Source organism: Thermobia domestica, chromosome 9 (assembly GCF_964235325.1).
Source record: "Thermobia domestica chromosome 9, izTheDome1.hap1.1, whole genome shotgun sequence".
Taxonomy (NCBI): Eukaryota; Metazoa; Arthropoda; class Insecta; order Zygentoma; family Lepismatidae; genus Thermobia; species Thermobia domestica.
In genome coordinates, this window is record NC_137462.1 from 209,490,401 (window position 1) to 209,517,337 (window position 26,937).

General features: G+C 34.9%; 2 protein-coding genes across 2 annotated transcripts in view; both read left to right on the forward strand.

Annotated features, from left to right (window-relative positions):
* The window catches only part of LOC145660579 (F-box only protein 31-like), a 38,103-nt gene extending 12,381 nt beyond the window's left edge, over positions 1 to 25,722 (forward strand). The window contains exon 2 of the mRNA XM_081725813.1: positions 25,588 to 25,722. The gene's annotated coding sequence lies outside the window, so the exon portion shown is untranslated. The remainder of the gene's footprint in view (positions 1 to 25,587) is intronic.
* LOC145661139 (peptidyl-tRNA hydrolase 2, mitochondrial-like) lies at positions 25,723 to 26,229 on the forward strand. The gene has a single exon (XM_081726589.1). The coding sequence runs from the start codon at positions 25,723 to 25,725 to the stop codon at positions 26,227 to 26,229; it is 507 nt and encodes a 168-aa protein (XP_081582715.1).
* The last annotated feature ends 708 nt before the right edge of the window (positions 26,230 to 26,937 follow it).

Sequence of the window (26,937 nt, forward strand, 5' to 3'; positions counted from 1 at the left end):
ACGACATAAGATGAGGTATTTTTATGTGAATATATTGCACCAATACTTCATTCTCAGTCAATTGTTAGTAGAAAGTAGCTAATAACTCCAAGGTTTTCAGCAAGTAATACCCCCTCCCCCCCCTTTCTTTCGAACCTTCTGTCCTTTTGCATTTATATGAAGAGGTATTCTAGATCTTCCGTGGCCCGGTGGCAGATCTAGAAGGGGTCGCACGTCACTCTCAGGGGAAAATATAAGTATTTTTGTGTTACTTAAGCGAGATGAGATTAACTGTAGGATGTTTGTGTCAAGTTATTATACCAATAATCTGCTCTCAGTCTATCATTAGTACTAACTAGTTAATGTGCCCAATAGTTACAGCGGGTAATATTTTGCACCCCTCCGAACCTACCATCCTTTTGTGCAAGAATAAAGATATAAACCGTCTGAGGCCGAAAGTCGAACATATAGGAAAAAAATTAAGAATTCGAGACGTTTTCTGAGATGATACACCCCATCATTAGGGCGTGTCGATTTTTTCAATTTTCAAAATCCTAAAATGAGGGGTGCTAAAAAGTTGAGACCTGACATTGTATTTCGAAGCATATATTTACATATTCGATATGTTGTTGTTTTGCTAGGTAAATATCAGTCCAAAGTTTTGTCATTTTCGTTCTTTTTTTACAAATTTACTTTTGTTGTTCATAGATGGCATTATTGTCGTATTTCATTTATTGAGCAGAAATACATGCTTGTTACGATTAATTTTATCTATTTGCACATTGTTGAATTACAGTTTTAATATTATGTCAAATTTATATTCCACAATCATTAAATTAGATATATTTTCAATTTTAAACGGGTGCTAAACTTTTCACATTTTTTATATAACTCCAAGGGTATAAATTTGAGAGCTTTAAATTCGAGTTTGTAAAGTTTTTCAACTAGCCCTTATATTAACATCGTGGTTTCTTGATGTTTCTTTACAATGACTTCTAAGACAAAAACAAAACGTAATACATTTGCACATGCAGAGCATTTGATATGGTGTCGGCTTGCGTGCCACAGCTGCCATGTCTACTGCCGCCCTTATGGATGTTGCCTTGATGTCCTACAAAGAGCAAAGACTTGTGATTGATCACAATAAAGTGAAGAGTTTACAAGAAAAAATAATTAAATCCGTGGACCAAGAATTTGATGAGTTCTGTATTCGACTGCATCTTCTTTGACGGCCGTGAAGATATTACGAACGTTATGTTGGTAGCAGAAAATTCAAACCAACAGTTCCCTGGGATTATATGAGAACAACACTATTCTGTTTACAGCGAGCCAGATGGACCCTATCTTTATCATTTCTCTCCTCAGAAAGATTGTGACAATAAAAAGCACGCTGAAATTTTTTGCTGATAATCTTGAATATTTCAGAAGGGCATTGATAAAATCTTACAAGCAATTGGAGGTGATTTTACTAACGTCAACACTGGTTGGGAAAGTCGTACTATCCATTGGGTAGAAGTCAAACTCGGTCATAAGTTAAATTGGTTAGTGTGTGCTCTTCACACCAGCGGGTTACCCTTGCGACACTTAATCACAATACTGGACGGCATAATTTTGTCTAGTAATCAGTGGAAAGGTACTATTGGAGATATGCTAGACGCAGTTACTGGACTTGAAATTGATCCTTCATAGCAAAAACTCCCAATTGGAGAAGCTCTTATTGTGCTGAGTGAAAATATCGTAAAAGATTTTATCTACAGATCAAGCATACGGATATCAGATTACACAGGCCATTCTCACTGGAAAACCTCCATAGGATCTGGCGCTTCTTGAAATTGATCAAGTCAGTCATTGAAGATGGTTGACTGCAGCAAATAGACTGCGTCGTTTGTGGGTTTTTAAACATGAACTTAACGTCAAATATCTCATAAATCTTAGGCGGATAGTGAAATACATTGTTAGTGTCTATTACCTTGCTTGTTCAACATCAAAGTCAAACATTGCTGGGAAAAAGGGAGACGCCACATCTTGTTTCAACTGCAGTGACTTAATATGTAGAAGAAGATTGTTGTGGATGCTGTACTTCAAAAGATACTGAACTTGAGAAGTGAGGCAGTATAAGAAAATCTCTCTGTACGTCCGAGGAAAACACCTATGACCGACCCCCAATGCCTCGTTCGTGCTAGAGATGATCGACTGGTCTAAAGGTGTTTATGAACCTCCCTTGACATGCAAACTTTCAACAGTAGTAGTAAAGAAATTTGTAGACATTCCGATGAAAGTACCACAGTGGCCATATCACGCTCAATCTATAGAAAGGTGTAATGAAACAAGTCACAGAGGTAGCAGCAAAAGTTTATACGCATGAGAAACGTGAGGGGTACATGATAGTTCAAGAAGCAAGTCCACAAACGATGTCCGAAAATGAATCAAAACAGGACATAATGAAACTTGTTTTGTGAATAACGTGTGCGTTAATAGTATTGCTTACTTTTTGCTGTTTCTTGAATACATTTATATTAAGTAAAACAAGGACAGCTTTGTCAGAAAATGTAACACAACTGTAGCATATATGTATAGTAATACTATAGTAGTAAGTAAGAAGTGTATGAACTGTATGATGCAGCAGTTACAAAATAATTCATTATAATTAAAAATTAGTAGTTTGTCAATATGATTGAGTAAGGTATTTTTAAAACCAATGAAAAATGTGTTTCTTAAGATTTGTAACAGTAGCTGCACACTTCAAACATAGAGAATGTTACATGTTTTTACTAAAACAATTATAAAGTATAATAGTACGTAATCAAAATAATGCTTTCTGTCCTTAGTCACTGCAATGCAATAATATGAAGTCTAAATACAGTATTTCAGTACGTACATCTATGTATGCAGAAATTTTATTGAGTGTTTTCTCAAGGTATTGGTTATATACTCTTTCTTACTGTACCTCTAGCTTTATTAATATGTTTGATGATTAATAAAATGTTTCATACGGAAAAATAATTCATTTTATAGCATTGCATGGCATTTTCGAAAGTATTTCAGTATGAAATTCCGAAAACTGCTCTTGTGCTATATTTAAATCTTGATTTACCTAGCTAGAATTTCTTTAATCACAAAACTAAGTACGGATTTGAATTTCTCATACCTAAAAACATACTTTTAAGACCCCTCATCATGAAAAATTGCAAAAAGTATATTTCACCCTCAAAAATGACACGCCCTACCCCATCATGCTTTCATCAAAATAAACATGATCCTTTCTAGACTCGACAGAGATACATTTTTAAGTGAGAGAAGCTTTTAACAAGCAGTAGAGTGGAAGTTATAAGATAGTACGTTATAAAATAATAATAATAAATACCAGTTACCTTCTTTCTCTAGCGCCGCTCCTGTTTCAGCAGGAACAGGAACATGTAGCTAAAATCTCTCCGTGCAAGCAGGTGAACAGCCTTTCTTCCTGAAAATTTTATCCGGGGACAAAATCAAAGTGTGAGGGAATTGCACTGGAACACTAGTTGCCAAAGAACGTATTCTGCATAAGAGTGACATGGAATCGTAGTTTAATTCACCTTAGCTTCGTCGAGGAGGCGGAAGGAGTTGGTCAACTTCGGAGAACCCCCAGGTTGAAAGAAACATTGAATGCTTGCCCGTTCTTTTTATTTATGGAGTAGAATTTATGGAGGAACAAGAAACATAATCAGTGTGAAATGCAAATACTCCCTTTCATTCATGAAGTCGTATAAAAATAAAACTTATTGTCAGTCCATTTCTTAACTTGAATTTTGGAACGTGGATGGCTGTAATCCATCTACAAAATGTGTAATGTATTCAAAATATTGCGTTTCCTTTCAGAATATTACGCACTACTGTGTCTGTTAATAAAACGTTAAATGAAAGAAAAAAGAAAATGATTCATTATAAGGTAGAAATGTCAAATGTAGGGAATACCATATATACATATATATATATGAATTTTAAATTTTAATAAATCATATTTAAATTTCTGAGTATTTTTCTATGGTTAAGAGGGCGTATAAGGAACAGTTTTAAGGTTACGTTCTCTCTAGCGTAGCGTCTTAAAGACAAAAAACATTATAGATCGTTTAAACACATTATTAACAATTATTATATTTGGACTTGCTTAAAAGAGGGTAGTAATATTAAATTATTGAATTGTTTTAATAGTTTCTCCTAACTTGTTTAGCGGCTAAATCGAAACCTCAACTTTTAACGAATCTCACATGTCATGACATTAGCTTTAACATACTGAAAATTTACAAGTATCGTTCAGTCAGATGCCTGATGCGAATCTTGAAGCACAGTACTTGCCGTTTCTCACACATAATAAGAGATACAAGAAAATTCAGTCATACATCATATGCATTCTTCTGTCAAGAAACGTTAATTGGGTGCCAGGATATTTATTAAAGCTTCAAATTTGAAGAAAGAAAAAAAAAAAAAAAAACCATACAGTGAACTATTTTCACTTTAACTTCATTCCAACAGGGAAGTAACACATCACGCATCTAATCGATACGAATAAAGTTTTCAGAAGTTAAAGTTAGTAGCATAAGATGTGAGATGACTTTTCGATTTAACTGCTGAAGAAGATATGGGAATGTATCGAAACGGTACGATACTTTAATACGCTTTCTAAGGTAGGAGACAAGTAAAATATAGAAACCATCAGAAAAATTTTTCTGAGCTAAATAATATCACTAATATTCCACAGCCAATATGTTTATTTCAGAAAGAGTTTATTCGAAAGCTACTTCTGTTTTAGGAACTACGCCTTTAGTGGCTCTAAGCACAAAAACGTTAAATACAGTAAACACACATTTTATAGGTCCATAATTATGATTAAATAAAACGTAAATTATGATATATTGGCCAACATATCTGTTAAAATATCAGAAATACTAAATAAATAACCGAAACACAACTTGTAGTTTATCCGTTATCAAAGCAATATAATGCAGCGACTGAGGATGAAACCAACTGCATTGCTTTGGAACGCATTGTCACGGAAATAAATACATCGGCACTGTAAGATTAGTTATAGCATTCAATCCAAATGTTAATGTTCAGTTACTCTCCAGTTTGTTTTTGTTAAGAGAATATTGGAGTTGAAATATGTGTGTGCTTGTTATAATCAGTTCAGAAAGCATTTCCTGATCATTCTTCAGAACCAATGTACAATTGAAGTTAGACTAGAAGTGACGTTTTGTTCGAGATAAGAATAATTTCCATATCAAACAAATTCTTTGTATGAAGTCTGAGTGGGAACTGATGAAATATTGTATTGTTGTTGGAGACAATCATGAGCACAAGATTTAACCCAGACAAAGAAAGCAAGTCACACGTATTTCTCATGGGGGGGGGGGGGACTCGCATAAAAATCCACCTCCCAGTGGAAACTTGGATTGAAATAATAACCGTAATGTAATTACTATTATGTTTTTCAATCATACTTTTCAGTACATGCGTAGTTTCAGAATTGGTTTAAAATATTTATCAAGAAATTTCCAGAATAGAATACCATTGACAAAATATGTTTCGAAATCATGCATTACAAATTTGTTCGAGCTTGATCAGAATTCTTGTAGCACTGAGACAAAACTTAATAAAACTCAATTTTAATAAATGAGACACGCGGGCGTTAAAAAAAAAAAAAAAAAAAAAAAAAAAAAAAAAAAAAAAAAAGTGTTTCACAGTCCTAATGAAAACACTTGAAGTTGGAGACATGTCAGATGTCTAAGTTGGAAATGGTCAGGCGGCGATTGTCGGTGATAGTGCGTTAGGGCAAATCTGTACCACAGAGGAACAGTAGAACGGTAGTGTACAATGAATTGAATAGACAGTGATAGTGTAAAATAATTCCAAAGAGGGCAAATTGGTGCCGCTCGGTTATGTGGTGCAAGCGTGGAAATAGTGACGGATGTGCCCCGAGGGACCTTGTCCAAAGTAATGATGGACCACAAATCTCAGGCAAAATTTCACCGGCGAAGAGGAAGAGTGGTCGGAAAAAAACGCTCCGTGACAGTTTCTGCTGAGCATTGAAAGCAGATTGTCACTCATAACCAACGTCGACTGAGGTGCAAGTGACGCAGGAATTAAAGCAACATCTCCCACAACCTGTGTCAACAATCATAGTCCACCTCGAGCTACATGACATGTACATATGGCACCAGGTGACACGAGCAAAACTTCTTGTAAGGGACCCCAACACTGTAACATGATGCCAGTGGTGCTGCGAACATACACCATTGGCCGGTAATGACTGAAAACGTATATGTTCGGATAAGTCATCGTTCATTTTATTTCAAACCACGGGCCATTTTAGTGAGGTGGACACCCAAAGAAACGTATGATCCGCAGTATTTCCGCTCAAACGTGAAACATGACGGCACCTTTGTGATGCTGTGGGCCCGCAGTGTCCTTATTTTCAGTGGGTGCGGTTCTGATGCTTACTAGTCACCTCACTTCCCGCGATTGTGTGGCCATTTTAGGGGCGTGCATCCTATGGTCCATGCTTTTCTGGAGAATGATGTCATATTCCAAGATGATAATGAGCCCATCCACACAACTGGAGCTGTTGCGGTGAGGTTTGAGAAGCATTAGAATGAAGTTAAACACTTCGCCTGATCCACCCAATCCCCTCCGGATCTGAGCATAATTGAAATTCTGTGGTCTGTTTTAATGACACGGATTCTGCGCAGATTCCGCCTCAATTCTCTCTTTCATGGAACTGAGTGATGGAGTGCACACGGAATGGTGTAGTATTACACTTACTACAATTCACGACCTCTATGACTCCATTTTACATCGCATCAGAGCTGTTCTAAGGACTTATGGTGATCTAGCGTCATATTAATCAGATAAATTGCAATTTTCGCATCAGAGCTGTTCTAAGGACTTATGGTGATCTAGCGTCATATTTATCGGATAAGTTGCAATTTTCAGGTGTTTCCATTAAATTATAATTATATAAAAATTGAAACATAAGGATGGAGCGAGGTGCTATCCTAAAATAAAAGCTTGCAATTACGCAGATACGTAGAAAATGGTATACATTTGTGATTATTATAGAAGCTAAGGATTTTAAATTTTCCATTTAATTCCAAAATGTTAGTCTCAAAGACAGTTTGCGTAATGTAGATTCCGAGGGACACTTGTATTCACCAGAGAGGAAACTCCACTCAAAGACGTGTACGAAGGAGTTCACTATGTGGGCAGGGTCATGTCAAGTGAAAAGCTGATAAAATCTGATCATCTCTGATTTTGTTCACACTGGTTGTCATGATGTACCATGAGGTAGAAATACTAATATTTCAGATTTTTGTAAGTTGAAATTTTCCAGTTAGAGCACTCTGAAATGAGAAAAAAGCAATTTTCTGCACACATGCTATTACAAAGTGGCTCATAGATCAAGCTAGAGTTGACGTAGAAGAGTGAGATAAGCACCAAGTTTTAGCGTTTTATGAGCTTTAATTTGGTATGTTACATGACTACTTTCAATTTTATTCATTTCAAAGCCATTCATTTTTTAAAAAATTGAATTTGTCAAAACCTATACTTTGAGAATTTCGAAAAAAAAATCATATAAAAACATACATATTTCAGTGTCATGTCTTAGAAGTTTTAATATGGGATCATCGTTTTTAAATTTATAAAATGTACTTTGTACACTATGTAAAAGCGTATGAAACAGGAATATTGCAATTTTAATTGTAAAATTCAATTTCTTTTTATACAGACTACATTATTTACGAACATAGCCATATGGTCAAATGAGTATAACTGAAGACAATATGGTCAAATGAGTATAACTGAAGACATGTCACAATTGTGAGTCCGCCTGTGATTGCAAATCTAAAATTGTTCGAAACAGTATAGGCTTGCTGTTCAGCAGCCAGCATTCAGTTGTAACGTTACTTTTCTGCAATTATTTTCTTCTGTTCACAGGCTGCATAATACTATATATTTCTGCAGATGAAGTAGTGGGTTCACTCAGTGAGACATTATTACTGAAAATAAGCATTATGTAAATTTTGTAATTGCCCAGTATGAGTGAAAAACTTAAGTGAAGCAGCAATGATTTTCTGCTGCAGTTTTATAAGAGACAAGTAGCTGGCTGTGAAAAAAAAAAAAAAAAAAAAAAAAAAAACAGTCTGTTCTTAACTGGATATGTTAATGTCAGAAACCATTTTGGTAAGATATAAAAAATGTTTCACTTTTGAAAACAAATGAAGCTACAACAGGGTGTCTACTTATACTGAAAATTATTGTGTAATTAAGAAGAAATGTAAAGATTTCTTTCGAGAGCCTTCAAGCTTGCAACCCCATCATCTGGCTGTAGGTGGTGATAGGACTGACTGGCCAAACCCTGAAAAAAATAGTTAGTTCGAGAAAGAAAATCGATAGTGTTTATAATACAAGCGTTTATAAAATGTTATCATTTAACTTACTTTATATGCAGTATGTTTGGTTTTCTACTTAACTGTTTCTGTACCAAATCTAATACGAATGTAAAGAAAGTAAAAAAGTAAATATATGTAATACGGTGAACCAGATGAGAAAACGGTTGACTGTGAGGGGTGAAGTGGAGACTAACACAAACACAAACACACACACACAGACACACACGCACATGAAAGGTGAGTGTGCAATACGACAGGCATTCTGGTAGAAACAACTGCTCTCCGGTCTGTTGGTTTTTCTTTCTTTTTTTACCCTTTAGTTTCTATGCAATTTTTAGAATATTGAAGAAGAATATGATTTTTCAACATATTCAGGGCTACAAACTGATCAGTAAAATCAATATTTTTGACGAAGTCAGTGTTTAGTTCCGCCATGTTATTCTGTGTAAAATGTTCGAAATATTTCAATTTTGTGTCAAATTTCCGGTTTTGCGTTGACTGTTTGACAAAAAACAATCTTGATAGTTTTCATCAGTAAATTTTAGTGAAAGCTTTGAATAAGCCGTGGATTTTGTATACTATGAAAAAATCTAGAATAAGTTATGAATTTCGTTATCAAACCTTGAAAATCTAGAAAATTAGTAAAAAATTATTCTTTCAAATTAATAGAGAAACTTATCAGAAGAAAATAAAATCGTTTTACTGCCTCACACCGCTGGTTTTTGTCGTCGTGCAGTCAGTAAAGGTTATTTTTATAAACTTTACGATCACAAAATTAAAAAAAGAAAAGAAAAAAGGCTGTATTCGACTATTTACTTTAAGTAGGAACTCTTGTTATTCGCAGATCTAGTTTGAACTTGCGGCCAGAATAAATGTTCCTAATCTTTCTAGATAATGCATCAGAATTCAGAACAACCGGAATACGATTTTGAGCACTAAACCGGACTGTAAATAGAAAAACTAAGTATTGAATCAATTACCTATATAAATACTTATGAGGAATTTTTTAAATTAAAAAATTGCCAATAAAGAAATATTCAGAAAATTAAGTAGTTTAGAACCTTTAACTAAATTAAAGTGCTTTCAAAACTAGAAACCAATTGACAGCTCCAAAACCCGTGCAAATTTGTTTTCAAGAAGGGAATCTACATCACATAGTAATTGCGGTTACTCAGCGAGGGTCGTAAACGTCATTTCAATAACAGTGGCTGGACGCTTTCCTTCGCAACAGATCTTAACATTCCAATGTTGACGCTAGTAAACACGTGTTTTCAGAAGGAAGGAATCTATTTTAGTCTCTCGTTTCTTTATGCGTAGAAGTAGTTAAAAAGACACACACACAGCCCCCCTCCTTCCCAACATGCACAAACTGGGACGACAAACATACCCTTTCATCCACCCAAACAAACCAATATCACTGGTCTACAGTGGATTTTTTTACAGAAACGAAAGTAGCCAATCTTTATAGATTTCGAGGCGCTGAACACGAATATCACACTTAAAATTAGCTGGTAGCTCAGGGTGGCCAGTAAATGTGGAATTTACGTTAAAAATTCATGTTTTTCACATTTATTTTGTTGGGTTTTACTCAGGAACGTATAATTACGTCCCTATTTATCGTTGCGGAATGTGTTATACCTCTTTCTATTCGTCGATGACCGTACTTTCTGAAAATTTAACAATCATTCCGGTAACCGGTACCGTTGGGAAATTATATACCCATATATTCGAAAATATCCTTTTTTTTTTTTTAGAGGAAAATCCGATTTTTAAATTTTTTTTTACTGGCAACCTTGCAATAGTAAAATTATAATTTATATTTGAAAAGTAACCTGTCAATATTGGGAGTATTTTCTGCAAATGTCGTCATGATCGAAGCGAGCCGAACTATGAAAAATATATTATCCCTTCTACCGAAATGCCGAAATTTTACATACCTTTACAACATGTACATTAAAAATGTAATATTGACTTCCGTATGCCGAACAGAACTATTGGACAATACATTCAGACAATGTAACTATCATTTCGGTAGTCTGTACTGGGGTGGGGGATTTTATGTACTGAAATATTGCACGAAAAATTTCCTTTCTGCAAAATTCCGACTTTTTTCTGCCTACAGCTGGCAATCCTGCAATAAATAACTGGAAAGAATGCTGGAAAAGTTATTCTAAGACTGGTAACATTATGTGCCATCAAGAAGACCGAGCTGAGAATAAATATTATCCTTTGAACTGAAATACCGCAAATTTCCCCTGTCTACTACATTTTTGGCCAAAAAATAAAAAAAAATAATAATAAAAAAATAAATTGGTCCTCGGATCTTCGTTATTGCTGCACAAAGGTAAATTGTCCGTGTGCGTGGGTTTTCTCGGGGTTCTCCCGTTTCCTCCCACTTTCTTCATTCCACCATTTCATTCATTTCTCATCACCGTCTCCTTTAGCCTAACCGGCATAAACGTGGGACGTAAAACTCAAAAATTTCATTTCATTTTTTTCAAAGGTAAATTGTACACAAATGTATTGCCTAGGATAAATGAATGCACTCACCTTCAATGAATGCGCCGTTTCTTTGCCTTCCTCTTGTAGGTTGTGTTTGGAGCATCCCTCTGTAGCGTCCAGCAGAAGTCAGCCAACATTGCAGCTGTCCACCGACCCGTGTATCGATGTTCCATGAGAGAAATATCCCTGCGAAATCTCTCGCCGTGTTCATCACTGAAAGCACCACAGTTCTCTGGGAAGACATCGAGGTGTGAGTGAAGAACGTACATTTTCAGTGTCATGTTGCAGCCAATGTTTTGATAAGCATGAATTAATTCATCCACAAGGTCCCTGTAATTGTCGGCTCTCTTGTTTTCGAAGAACAATGTGGTCAAATTACGGAAACAACGCCACGCATGCAGAGGGGTTAGAGTGACCTCAAAGTCAGGGTCATTTAGGAGCTGGCGTATCTGTGGACCAATGAATATTCCCTGTTTGATCTTCTCTGTACTTAATCGTGGAAACTTCATGCAGAAATATCCGAATGCTGCTTCATTCGTGTTCACTGTCTTTACAAACTCTGTCATAAGTCCCAACTTAATATGCAGTGGTGGGAGAACAATTTTCTGAGGGTTCACTAGAGGTTCATTGACAGTATTTTTTGAGCCAGGAATCAGAGCTATTCTTAAAGGCCACTCCCTCTGTGTATAGTGTTTATCTCTTGCGCGACTGTCCCACTTATATATAACAACAATACTTAGTATAACCTCCTTGCAAATCCAACAAAATCGAAATTACTTTGAAATCTCCACAAACTATCCATTCATGCTGATTGTAACTAATGACACCTCTGGTGCATGGGGTCCCGTGTTCAAACCCTGCTCCCGCCACGTGAAGTTTGTGGTGGACAAACACCGTGTGCGTGGGTTTTCTCGGAGTTCTCCCATTTCCTCCCACTTTCTTCATTCCACCATTTCATTCATTTCTCATAATCACCGTCTCCTTTAGCCTAACCGGCATAACCGTGGGACGTAAAACTCAAAGATTTCATTTCATTTCATTTTGTAACTAATGACGCATAGAACAGATTTCAACGTAGTGTACGTTTCGTTCGCTAAAGCAGCATATGCGACAGGGATGGACGGTCTTTCGTTATTATTATGTAACAGTACACCCTTCAGGCTTGTTTTGGAACCATCTATGAATAGTCTCCACTCGTCCGGTTTGTATGAAATATGTAGGTCATGAAACAAACCTTTAACATCACTGCAGAATGTAATGTCACCTTCAGTACTGAAATGGTTCTCAAGTTCTTTCTGACGATCCCGAAAAACTGACACTCGCACTGTTTCAGCTAGAAGGTTCCACTGCTGTAGTTGTGAAGCTAACACTTCAGCTTTACACTTCGGGAGGTCTAAATCCCTAATCAGATCACTGAGTTCACGTTGTGTGATTTTGTATGTTTCGCTGGATGAAGATGGCGTAAATGAAGGATCAACAACACTGATGGATGGATGCCTATCATTGCTTGATGTTTGTTGCGTTTGGGGGAACATGAACTGGCAGTCCTTGTCCATGAGGCACAGGGCGAATTACAGATGGGATGTCAGGGTATATTTCTCTTCCTTTTGGTATTGATTCCTTTCTTCAAGGGCGATGTCATACAAAAATAGCAATCAAGACACATGATTTGTCGGTTCACGCCAAATAGCAGGCACGCCAAACTTCATGGAGACGTTTTTCCCATGCATCCAAGCATTTAGCACGGAAGAACACGACGTAGAACACACATGTGGAGCCCAAGATTTGTCTTGGTCTCCCACTCGACAACCGAAATACAATGAATAGGCTTTCCTTACTGCATCAGTAAGTGGTCGCCTTCTATTACCACAAATAGCGTCTGCACAAATGTAACAAAAGTTATCAGGATTGTTCTTGCAGGTGCGGGGCATTTTCATGAAAACAGACACTCGTTCAAATAACACAAACACTCACAGTTTAATTCAAATACTTTACTGTATATACATTCACCACCAACCACCTCTCAACCAAGACACATCACAGTACAGTAAAAGAGAGCGCGGACACACACACGCACGCCGCCAACAAGTTTTAGCCTGTCGAGTGATCAGGTGATTGGATCGTGGGCACATGAGTGAGCTTTATGCGCTGTTGCCAGATCCAACAAGTACAACTTGCTTAACGACGGCAGCAAAACCGTTGTTACACTTATTTGTATATTGCTATTATAACAACAACGCAATTCATTCGTTCCCTAACCATGTGTGACATTTACCCCTTCCAATTTCTTGACAATACGGTCATCCCATGGGAATTTTTTTTTTTTTGTGTGTGTGCGTGTGGATGTGAATAGAATATAAATTGTTGGTGTCAACGTATATTTTATGATTATATTTATCCGAGGATTGTCAGTGCAGTTTTTATTGCAGGATTGCCAGCTGTAGGCAGAAAAAAGTCGGAATTTTGCAGAAAGGGAATTTTCCGTGCAATATTTCAGTACATAAAATCCCCCACCCCAGTACAGACTACCGAAATGATAGTTACATTGTCTGAATGTATTGTCCTATAATTCTGTTCGGCATACGGAAGTCAATATTACATTTTTAATGTACATGTTGTAAAGGTATGTAAAATTTCGGCATTTCGGTAGAAGGGATAATATATTTTTTTTCACAGTTCGGCTCGCTTCGATCATAACGACATTTGCAGAAAACATTCCCAATATTGACAGGTTACTTTTCAAATATAAATTATAATTTTACTATTGCAAGGTTGCCAGTAAAAAAAAAATAAAAATCGGATTTTCCTCTAAAAAAAAAAGGGGGATATTTTCGAATATATGGGTATATAATTTCCCAACGGTACCGGTTACGGACCGATTGTTAAATGTTCAGAAAGTACGGTCATCGACGAATAGAAAGAGGTATAACACATTCCGCAACGATAAATAGGGACGTAATTATACATTCCTGAGTAAAACCTAACAAAATAAATGTGAAAAACATGAATTTTTAACGTAAATTCCACATTTACTGGCAACCCTGAGCTACCAGCTAATTTTAAGTGTGATATTCGTGTTCAGCGCCTCGAAATCTATAAAGATTGGCTACTTTCGTTTCTAGAAAAAATAAAACGTGAAAATTTGTTGACCAGTGTATTTAGAGACTTTCCTTTTCTTTAAAACTCACAGGACAGTTCTAACTGATGATCACCGGGATGCGCACCAAGTGGGAACAGCGTACCACGTGTTTTTCCAAACGTCAATTTGTTTCTAGTTTTGGAAATACTATACATGATGTATTCATTCCATTTTTGTCCGTGTTTCTCTTATCCAGAGTTAAAAAAAGATTCTCTGCCCTTATAAAATAATACTCAAATACCATCGTATCGACTAACATTTTTGTAAAGCAGTGAAAGAGGAGGGAATGGTTTTTGTAAGGAATTTTTTCTAGCGTTGATTCAAAGAACTTTTTAATTGTCTCTACAGTGGAATAAACTGATCTACAAGGAGCGTCTTTTTTCAAAAAAATACGAGCATAAAAGGTGATGACTAGGGGTCACTGATGCGTAGCATCAATTTGCCATCAACATATATATGGGTGTTTAAGTATAATTTTAATTTTTAATTATTAATATGCTTCTTATTACGTCATAAAATAATTTTGAAGTTATACATCATAATCATGCTTTACTAAGATAACGTTTGATAAGCTGATATGTGCCTCGTGTCCAGGTGTAGATAATTAGAAAAATGAATTACAGTTACAGCTGGTGGACTACATTACTCAAAAGCAGTGGTATCTGTACACAGTTATAATTTAGTAACATTTATGAAAACTACAAATGAATTCGTAGAATTTTCGAACAGTTGTTGGTTTTGATGACATATTTTATTTACTTATTACAATAAAATAGACATGATTAAAAATACTTAAAGAAGAGCATTAAAGGAAATAAGGGTGACATATAAACTTCGTAGAAAATTATTTGTTTGTATTGCAAAATAAGGCCCAATGTTTTCATTAAAATGATGAGCAAACTAGTATTTTTTCCAATAGCAATGTACTACAAGGATTATAATGATAAAAAAATTCAAAAGCATTGTATGTATATGGCACATTCCCGTTCATTTATTTAAGAGAAATCTTATCTCTCAGGTTGGTTCTAATTAGATTGGATTAAAAAAAAAAAAAAGTATCCAGCATGTCGTCATACAGAAATTTCAGAATTTTTAAAGGTATATTTATGTGAGATTAATGTTAATTTAAACACCAATATTATTATATAAAAAAAAAGACCAAGCTGTGGGTATGTGAGTATTCTGTCTCCCCTTCCCTATTTACAAATATAGTTTTAAATTATTTTCAATCTGAATTTGTGAAATCACCAGAATTGCAATACATACAATATTTTAGATGCGTTCACGATAACCTGTGTTATATCAAGAACATACACATCTATAATTTTTTCGTTCAAAATTCTGTGTGGCGATTGAATACCAAACAAATCATTTTTTATTGTTATTATTCGACTGTAAAGAGAATCTTTATAGGGAATAACTAATGTAACAATTATGCAGCGCTGCAGCAAAAATTACTGAATCGATCGAGCTGAAATTGAGTACACAAATGGAGACTAAGAAGTACCAGGTCTAAAAGGACATTACTCAATATATCGAGAGTATATCAAGACAAACCGATATACGATATTTCTGTCGTTTTGAACGGATAACTGATGAATTCTGCTTTCTTATCTTCATAACATAAGGTTTTTAAATCGTTAACTATTCCAACGAGAAAATTACCATGGACATTTAAGATGAAAATACTTTTGTGTGCGCATCTGTTTGTTTGTTCCCAGATAATAGGGGCGGATTTATAAAGGGGTCCGATTCCCTCTCCGAAACTTAAATTTTTTTTAGATTTTATAACTTTAGGCGAAATTTGCGTATTTTATATTATTTCATGCCGCAAGCTAGTTTTTTTAAGGTATGCCTCTGCCAAATATGAGTAACTTTTGTGAAAAAAAAAAAAGTATCATGTTGATAAATGTCGCCGTACTTTTTCCTTAGTGCTTAAGAAACTTTGTTTGGAATTAGAGATGCAAAATAGCCGGATTTTTTTAATTGTTTTTTTTTATACATAAAAAGCCGGCTTTTTAGGGGAAACACGGAAATTTTGGCTTTTTTCATTTTCATGATTTTTCTATCTAAATATCTTTCTTATAGTATACTCTACAGTTAAACAAGATTTCATGACCTAAATGCCATATTTCCCTCTAGAATTCACCATCATAATGTGTAGTGTTTTATGAATTAAACATTAACTATGTAGTATTTGAGAGCAATTCTAGAGGCTATATAACTATTTTAACTTCTGAGTTATCGGCATTTTGTTCTTTAGATCATTTCATTTTTAGTTATTCGTGTTTAATTTCTTAGAGGTTAGTACTCTAGTTTCTAGCACATAGTTTAACTTATGTTTTTCAATATATCCGTCAGAGCATACTTCCACATTTCTGTTATACTGTAGCTGTGTAACGTAGCAATAATCTTCCGGATGCAACCTTGAATACCATTTTATACAAATAATCAGTACGGATTTAGAAAAGTGTTTTGGGAGGGATTTTTTCTTATTAATGGTTAGTTTTTTCTAAAAATACCTGATTTTCATTTGAGGGGAGCTTGAAGTCTATGAGTAAATACATAACTAAAATTTCGTTTGTTTTAGAAAATCCATAATTCCGGAGAGCAGGTTTCAGTCCGAAAGACACCCCCACCCTAACCCCTTTCGCAAATCCGTCACTGCTGGTAATTAGTAATAACAACAATTTAAAACATAAAAAATGAAATCAGCCAGGAATCACAATACACGCACTATCTCTACATTCACAGATGGAATTAAGAACTTTTGTCGGAATGGTCGAATGCGGGACTGAATCCCTGATTTCCTAATAGAAGCGGAAAAGCTAACCACTCACTCATGTTTGTTGTGCTTGACTTAAATGTATTTCATAGTGTTTTTTGAAGGGAAAGTTCCGTAATGACATATTGAATTCTTGTTAAAAATTCAAAAACCTTCAGGACTGGGTAAATCGTGATGGTGGTTATATATTCCAGAGCCTTGGAAACCAAACGCTCAGATGATCAGTATTACGCATATGATCCATGAACAGAAAATTCAGTACTTTCCTCACTAAACAAGCTTAAGGAATAGTCAGTGCATTACAGAATTTGGGACGTTACCGATTTTGCAGGTCTGAAGCACCTGATAGGTGGTAACATTATTACGTATGTAATAAATTAATAGAAAATACATTTTCAACATTTCTGTTCCATTTCAAAAAAAGTTTCTGTAGGGGTAGCAAAGGCGGAAGCGAGAGGTGCATTAACAAATTAGGCGATTTTTGAGCGTCCCAAAGATTGCATTTTTTTCAGTCTTTTAAAGTAATAGATACGTTGAATTGTAATAAAACAATGATCATTTTTCATTGTTACTCTAGTAGGAATGTTTATGAAAGTCTCGGCGGAAGTCAGACATAATAAACTTATAGGCTATAACAGATTGACGAGGGAATAATACTTATTTATTTATTTAACAATCACCAGATGCAGCTCAGAGGCTTTTTATACTGGATATCTAACAACAACATGGAAAGGATTTGGGAAGGTATCGGCCAGAGCTTGTTTAGTAGGTACCATCCCGGCATTTGCCTGGTAGGACTGAGGGAAACACTGGAAAACACCAGTCAGGATGGCCGACAGCGGGAATCGAACCCATTACCTCCCGAATGCGAAGCCAAAGTTGTACCACTTGAGACACTTGATATACGTAATGAACAAAGAGAAGAACATGTTATTTTTGAGAAGGCTATGGCGTCGAAACTTAAATTTGTTTTGTGCGTTTGTTCAGTAAATATATTATCTTCCCGATGTGTTATTTGTTTCAACTCACACACATAGTACAATAAATTCTGTATGTGATGTAAGAGTTTTCCCTTGTTTTCGCATTTTTAATTCACAATAAAAAAATATTGCTTATAATGCATATGTAAGTTAAAACTTAACTGCAACTTATTATATACATGGATTAATTTTTTGGGATTCATAATAAAAATGTGTTGAGAATTAAAATGGTTTGAAATATGTTTTCGAAATTGATGTTTATTTTCGATGGTTTGTATTATTATCTGCATCCACTACTATTTAAATGAGTTTTTGTATTGTAGAGAAGTGAAACAAAACCTGCTTTGTCAATTTAAAGCAGAATTAAAAAAAAAATCCCAACCAAAAGAAGCGAAGCAGAAAAAAACCGAGTCCCCCCCCCCTCTCCAAAAAAAAAAAAAAAAACTTTTTTTTCGAACCTTTGCATCTCTATTTGGGATTGAAGTAAGTTAATGACTGGAAATCAATTCAAAATTCAAGCCCAATACTTTCACTTAAATGGCATAAATAACATTTAATATTAATTCCTAATGTTTTATCTTCAGTTCGTGACTTGTATTACGCGAGAAGAAAGATTTGATTTCAATAAAAAAAATCGATCTAAATAAAAAAATCAACAAAAATGATTTTTTTGAAAATCATTTGTTTCCACTCTGCTTATATGTGATATATATATATATATATATATATATATATATATATATATTATAATGTTTCACTTCTTTACTGAGGTGAACAATACGGCTATATAGGTTAGTATGATTCACTCTTAGATGATGTATAGAGGAAGAAAACTTGTATATTTGAAAAAATAGTAATTGATATCAATATCAATAGAGTGTGCAATTAGTCTTATTAATTGAGAAGTGTGTATATTAAGAGAAGAAGTGATCGAATGTATGGTAACTGTGTATTATCTTAATTAACAATTTCCATCTTCATCTTCTACTTGTGCGTTCTTCCTTTATTAGGCCTTGTCTCCCTAGTAACTCATACCGATCCCTCCAATAGTAGGACGTGGAGCGAAGGTGGTAAAACCTTCTCTCGACGACAGATACATGTCACCGTTTGTTACGATATGACTATTCACTCATCCCGCAAGGCAAAACGTTGCCGAAAGTTGTTATTCATCTCAGAGACGAACACAGGCAGTTTCAGAATTCGTAAACGAGAGATACGGTAAGCAAAACAGTGCCCCCATATGTTTGTACAGAATAAAAAACGATTACACAATTTGACACCGTCATTTATATATTAAATATAATACTTTTACTAATGCCTTGACTACTGTCCAATTTAGTCCAAAAGCAAAGCAAGTACAAAACAAGCTAATTTTTGCGTAAGTGCGTAACCTATTTTTGCTTACATTGAATTCTAATAATTTTAAAATTTCTCGCTTTTTTTTTTCCATCCATTGGTAATTTTGTGTGAAAAATGTGCTCCGGAGAGTCTCTTATGTATGCGTGAAACTAGTTTTGTAATCACCATAAAAATATTTTATTAAGTGATAAATAAAATATAAATAATATTAACTAAGGTTACTAGAAAACAGATTGCCTCTTACCCATGTTGCACGGTCATAGGCTGTCCCGGAATGACGTCACCCATAGACCTGTAAAGCGCGAAAAAAAAAAAAAACGTCTGCTCGTTTTACCGCTTAAGAATAAGGAAGAGGGTCTTCGCATGAGAAATCCTATGCTGAATTAACGTTACATAGTAAAATACTTTTTTGTTGCTTGCATGCAGAATCAAACTTAAGTGTCTGTAATTTACTACATAGAATAATGATCGAAAAGAGAAGTTATAATAGTGTTTTACGATAACATTCTGCTGTTAAAAACCTTACTGACTGGACAAGTTTCCTGATGTTTTTCATCCGTTTGTCCTGGGAACTTCCGTCTCTTTTTTCAGAAACCTTAACACTTTTCTGTTTTGCCAAGCTATTCAAGAACTTAATTCTGGCAAATGTTCTCATTCGCACAAATGTGGTCACTATTTCAGAATCCACGTTAGCAGTACTCCCACAAATAATTCCGCCCAGACATTTCATGGTATCTTTTCTCCTAGGCACTGTTCTTCCATGGTACAATGAAAACTGTTTTTGAAAGCCATTCTTCAGTGATCTGTGTCAGATGGCCATGAGACAAGCTTTTAATCAGGAGTGTAGCCAGCAGGTTTATCTAGGAGGGGCCCTTCATTTTTGAGGGGAGGGCAGCTACAATTTACAAAACCAAATAAATTATTACAGTTAGTGATTTTGAGACCTGAAAAAACCGGAAATTTTTAGTTTCCGTCCGGAAAACTAAAAACGCTGGCTTTTTTATATTTTAGTTTTGCTTTTTCTCCATAAATATTATGTACTAGATAGTTTTTATTATGCTTAACAAAGAACTACAGCTCCGGACCAAACGTTATGCCTTTGTGCATAACTATTACAATTTAAGCCCTTCTACACATAACCTATCTACATAAAACTGATTTTTTTTTTTAAATTTCACTTAATTTCTTTAAGATTTCCTGACAAAAATATTTATTTATTACTCGCGACTAAAAAAAAAAAAAAAAAACCATCATACAAATTCTCGTATTGGCATAGATTGACAGTTATTTTAAAATAGGTCTATACAAAATATCTTTATGCTTCATATTGGACAAGATTCGCACAGAAGCACTAGATCAATCGATTGTAGCAAATGTGGTAGCAAGCTGTGCATTTGGTCATTCCTTGCACGGAAGAGAGACCACACTATTTTTCGATCGGTAAATAATTTACAGATTATTAATTATATGTAAACTTTGTTATTTTTAAATGACTCAAGCGAAGTAATCGTACGATGATGTTTTAAACGCTGGTCATTTCAGGGACCCAGGAAATTAATTGGGGTGGGGGGATAGCCCCGATAGAACAACTCCTCGTGACTACACCCTTGCTTTGAATCCATGACGGTGGAAAGTGATGAACGGGAACATTTCTATTGCATTGATTACTTAAATGAGGATGTGTTTTATTTACCTATTTATTATTATTATTGTTACTATTAAATTTTTATTTATCTATTTATTTATTTATTTATTCTGCAAGCCAACCTGCTATATACGCTAGTCCATCTTCTTCCATTGCTGATTTTGTCTCAATGTCGCACATTTCACAAAGATGTCTTCGGTCATTGTCTTCAACATTTTATCAGTACATACAACACCACATTTTTAAAGAAATTTGCTTGAAATAAATTCATTTTCGACAGTATTTGTGTTTTTGTTAGTTTCCAGTACGCCAGGATTATTGCCTAAAATAATCATTCTAATTCTATTTAATGCACTTAAAGCTGTAGAATGATCATAGAGTCCTCAAGTGTCTTCAGAGCTTTGGGTCTACGGTGACGTATTACGATCTTCACCGACTCCCTCCGAACGAAAACCAAATTGTTTCGAGGCAACCTGTTATCTAGTAACCTTGAATATTAACAGGCTACTTCTGCTTTCACTTCTCCCCCACGTCCGTGAAACAACTGGAGGTACGGCCGTACTATCGTAACCCTGCTGAATCTGTCAGTGGTGACAAAGGAATGCCTCTCGGAATCCTTTATGAGCTTTATCTCGAGTCCGAAGCCTTGAAAACATCTTATTCAAACCAATGTTCCTTTACAAAAGGTTCTCATTTAGCCAGTCAAAGATATTCAAACGTCACGAGAGGCTCTACAATACATTCACAAATACTGTTGGTGACGTGAGTGGTTCCGTCTCCAGACTCGAGGTATTAAAAAGTAAATCTGATGATTCTGAGTATATATACAGCACAGTCGCCAGTTTTACGTCAACGGACGGAGGTGAGAGTATTTGTTATTCAGACTTTCTAGTCAAAAAGTCTATAGTATTTAGTATCATGCGACAATAGAACAAATAAGCTGCATTGATTCAAGATCATTCTACAAGGAAAAAGGATTGTGAATGATTACAATGATTTCCTGAGAAATCAAGAGAGACTAGGACAGCGTATGCGTATGCCCGTGTTTCAGCTCGTTTTGGATAACTGTAACAAACCTTCACAAAATGACAATCCTGACTAAAGGGAAGGTGGTTATGTTGTTCTGTAAAATCTTATCTCAAACCTTACGATTTACAAAAATGATATGCGTGAAGACACCGTTCGTGCCTAAAGTTCGTGCTTTGTTAGCTTACGAAATAATCTTCAAGTAATTTTCCAGTATCGTAGCTTAAGGATTGATTCGCATTGAATAACATCTTTTTATCATACATATGCTCTTCAATGAAAATTAACTTTTCAGATAACCATGAAAATTTATTATATACATAAATTTTGATTTCTTTTATTAATTGTTCCCAAGTTTTTTTCTGATTTTCTCAAGTTTGTGTCTCACTTCCCTGGCATTACGTTTACAAAGTATGTTATTAAATGGCCGCGTTATGAGCGTACTGGTAGGAAACTGTGTCATAAAAATGCAGTCGAATGTCAGCCGACGGAACATGTCCCAGTCAAGTATTCCTCGAAACTAGTTTAAAGCTGATTTCTACTTTCAGTAATAAATCTATCAATCAAAGTTTATGGTAAAGAAACGTACGGCTCGCAGTATGTATGTGCTTTTTCAGTACATTTGTTTTAGGTAAAAGACAACATGTAGATGATTAAAAAATAAGTAATTAGGCTTTCATTAGCTTGTCAGTCATGACATTAAGATAGATACAAACAATACTTTTTGCTTAAAAAAGATAAAACTTTGAAGTTGAAGTTGAGTTAAGGCTGGAATTAAATGGGACTCATACTAGTTAATAAGAAAAAGGAAGGCTCAAGCGACAGGAAAATTTCCTTGCAACAAGATATAGTTGTTTCCTAGTCCCATTTTGCCCAGTTGTTTCCAGCTTCTTAAAACCCATATCGACAAATACAATTTCAATGTCGTCTTTGAAACAGAAAAGTCACCTAACAGATACAAGAGTTTTTTTTTCTGTACAATTCAACTCCTCTGCAGGCATTTCTGAAGCCACATCCAGCTGTAAAGAAATATGTATAGGTATGACGAAAAGGAATATTAAGACTACAATTAAATAAAATATCTAGTATATGTCAAAAGCAGTTTTTCTAGTAGGATAATTTTCGCAGCTCAGGGTTTATCTGCAGGTGCACAGCAAAGTTTACCTAGTCGAGTTTGATTCACTGAAAACTAGAATTGAATTTAGTATTAGAAATAAAATTGAGAACATAAAACATTCAAACTGTCTTCGTGTTTCAAGCGTTCAAGAGCGAAATATAGATATTGTTAATTTAGATGACTTTTAAGTTATTCATTTACTGCTGGCTTTTTCTTTTACTCCAGAAAACTCATCACATATTATCTTTCTTAACGAACTTAAATTCGAGAATAGAGAAGAAAGAGAAAGTAATAATGAAAAAGTTAAATAAAATTTGCAATTTTGTCTGGAACTTGTGTAATGTGAAATGTAATTCAAGTTTTATTTTAAAGCTTGCTTTAGTAGTTCAGAAATAACACAGTAGCTAATATATTATTTAAAAATAAAATAATTAGATATTCCGTAATAACGTGCATTATTATATATTTTTTAAGTAAAATGTTCATCCAGAATTAAGCATAGTTTAAAAATAATATAGTGTTGTTAAAATAATAGCCCACTCACCTCACTGTGTAAGGTTCTGTATCCATATTCCTAATAAGAATTTGTAGTTTTTCAAATATTTGTTGCTAGCCCCTTTCATAAAATACAATAAGTTTTTTTGTTTATTTATTTTTGTAGCAAGATCACAATATTTCATAACATGTATTATTTTCCCTCACCCGGTCTTAATTATGACATTGATTAGGCTGAAGTTCGAAATATAGTCTGTAAGATGAAATTGAACTTAGCAACCAATGGTCCCTTACGCAGTCAATACACTGTTTGGTAGAATTTTTGCTTGTAGAAAGCAGCCGATGAAGCCTATTTATGCTGTGAACTGAATCGCCGCAACTGCTTAAACAGTCTTGATATTCTCTTTTCGTTTTTATTTTATTTTATTTTATTAAGACTAGGACCGTAAAAAGTAACTGAAAGAAATCACAAAAGCACAGGAACATGGAAAATTTCTAAATATTGTAAGGAATCTTACTAGTTATAGCTTCCGTAGTTGTGCCTATGCCTGAAGCTCATGCAACAGAGCCCTTTGTACAGATGTCTAGTGATCAGGCGCCGACATCAAAGTGCCCGACCCATATGTATGAGCAGGAATGTGTATATTTCGTGGTGATTTTAGAGACATATTCGTGAAAATAAATTTTCTCCCGGTTGTCGAAAAGATTTACCGTCTTTCTTTTCGTTGGCTTCATCACTTTTTTAGTCACTGAAGAACTCGTTGGCCGCTGTATGATCTTTGTCATCAAGGTGGTTGGTGATACTGTTTCATGTGCCATTGCTCAGTACCTTACACAACAAATTAGCACACATTGAAACTTGAGCCTAAAGTGATTGCGTTTGGGATTAGCCTTGCTTTATTGCGCATTATAAAAATGTGGTCTTCTCGTGCTTTTTTGATGCGGAACACGTAGCCGACGTTACATGAATTTATAATGAAGACCGGCCTATAATTTATCCTCCATTACACAACAAAATTGCCTCTGTTACTCACTCTTACCAGAGATTAAATTTACCTAGTAGAAATGTGCTCAGCTTCACATAAAATTTGATTTTCAACTCATGGTTCACGCGTCCGTCCGTGTAGTACAAATCGACATTTAAAGGTAATACGGATTTTTCTCCTGAGTTCTTAATGTTTATTGGAGGTCGAGCAAATAAAGTGAATAACGAACATAGACCAGTTCAGTTATTCTTATGTCCAGTTATTCTTTCATAGAAACCAGAAGTAGTTCAAAAATTATCTAAGCCAAGGCAGTAACTTTCAGAACTTCATGGACAAAGGTTGTATTTACGGTACATAGTTGTACAGTAAGTTTTTGCTTTTGATCTATCTGAGAGAAATTAATTGCATTAGGTAAAATATTGACATTCTTTACACCATATTCTTTATAGATGTGAATTCAGTTGAATTCAAAGAGTAAATTACTGAACATTGATGTCAACAGTGAGGACGTAATGTTAGCTGAGAACAGACTGTAGAGGATGATTGTTAGCGGACTGGCATGATAAGCCTGAGATCCGCCTTCGATAATCGACCCTGCCACACGTTTGCACTTCCAGTTTCATTGAATTTGTACCAATAGAGGATACGATGTGAAGAATATTTGTTGTTTCCTCTATTTTTCACATATGTAATACAACCAGCATAGCTGTTCGTTGATTAGACTTTGTTTGGATTGTTCAGCCTCAACGATAGTTGTAGAACAATTCATGTAGTCTCAGTGGTTTAGCGCCGACTTCAAGATTAGGAATATTAGACTCGTTTGAGGCGGACTGAGTACCGTAGTGGTTACTGCACGAGCATTGTTAGCCAGGTACCCTGATTTGATTTACGTATCGTCAATCATATTACTTTTCTTCTGAATTCACATGTCCAAGAAGACCGCTGCATGAATGTCGGCAAAATTATTGTGAAGAATTCAATACTTTTTGCATCACAATTTCCATATTATTATTTTGACAATAATTACTCCATAAATTAAAAGGAAAAATAAATTTAGTTAATGCTCCAGAATTTTTGCAATAATATTTATATTTGTTACTTTATAGTGTTGTTGTTCTTTTAATAATTCATTTTTATTTATTTATTTTCAGGAATGTGCTGCTGAACATCAAGATTGGCGAAAGTGCCAGGAAGAAGTTAGAAAGCTAAAAGTATGCATGGACGAATATTATAAGAGAAGAAATAAGTCATCTTAGTATACTAACCTCGTGTGTTGTCTTGTAGTAATGGATGTTACATATACCACATCTAGTTCCTCATATACTCCTGCATTGGTAGGATTTAGCATTGGTTTATCGTTGGGATGGGTACTAAAGGGAAGAATTTCAAATCCATTGTTTTTTCTGAAGGCTATTGTTACTGCTCCGATTGCAATGAGAAATCAAGTCAAGTTAGTTCTAGTTGTGAGAACAGATTTAGGAATGCAAAAGGGCAAAGTGGCTTCACAGTGTGCACATGCAGCAGTTGAGTGTTACAAAAAGTCTTTATCTGTTCATCCAGATATTGTTAGGCAGTGGGAATTGTTTGGACAACCAAAAATCGTTCTGAAGTTGGAAGGAGAGACATTGCTAAATCAAGTGAAAGACCAGGCAGTGTTAAAAGGACTTGTGACTAGTTTAATTAAGGATGCAGGTCGAACTCAAATTAGACCGGGGGAGGTAACAGTTCTTGGTATAGGCCCTGGAAAGTCTGAGTTAATAGATAGCATTGTTGGACATATGAAACTTTATTAGCTTATTCTAGCGTTGATCTTTTGTATAGTTGTAATTTTGTAAAATATTAAAATTTAGAATAAAGGAGAATATTTTACATCATAACTTGAGTAAGTTATTTGATTCAATATTTTAGTCATGTCAGTGATAATTTCGTAAAGAAAGGCTATGATACTGAGTTATTGTAGTGGTGCTGGAAGTATTTGTTATAAATATTTTAGATGCAACCCAATGAGAAGGTACTAAGGGTGATAAAGAACAAAGATTCAAGATAAATAGAAAGAAAAAATACACTTCAAAATCTTGTTTGAGGGAATGAAGGGCAAGGTAGAAGATACGGTGTCAAGGGAAAGAGAGAGAGAAAATAATAGTAGTATTATGTGAAGATGAAGAGATTAGCTAAGGATCAAAAGAGCTTCTGAATCTGCAACAAGAGATTACCAGTCATGACAAAAATTGTCATAATTATGATGATGCATCGAGAAAAATATTGAGAAAGTATATCATGATGAAATTATACAACTCGTCTATACATGTAAAAATATTTTACTTTCAGCTTGAACAAAATATTACATGGTGTATCATTAGTAAATTATTGCACACATTGACACAGACAACACTCTTTTCTATAATCATTGTTTGTGATTGTAGAATTTTATATGAACCTTCATGTTTTGTTTTCTAAAAATGCCATGACAAACATTAAGTGCTATTTAACTCATTTCGTTG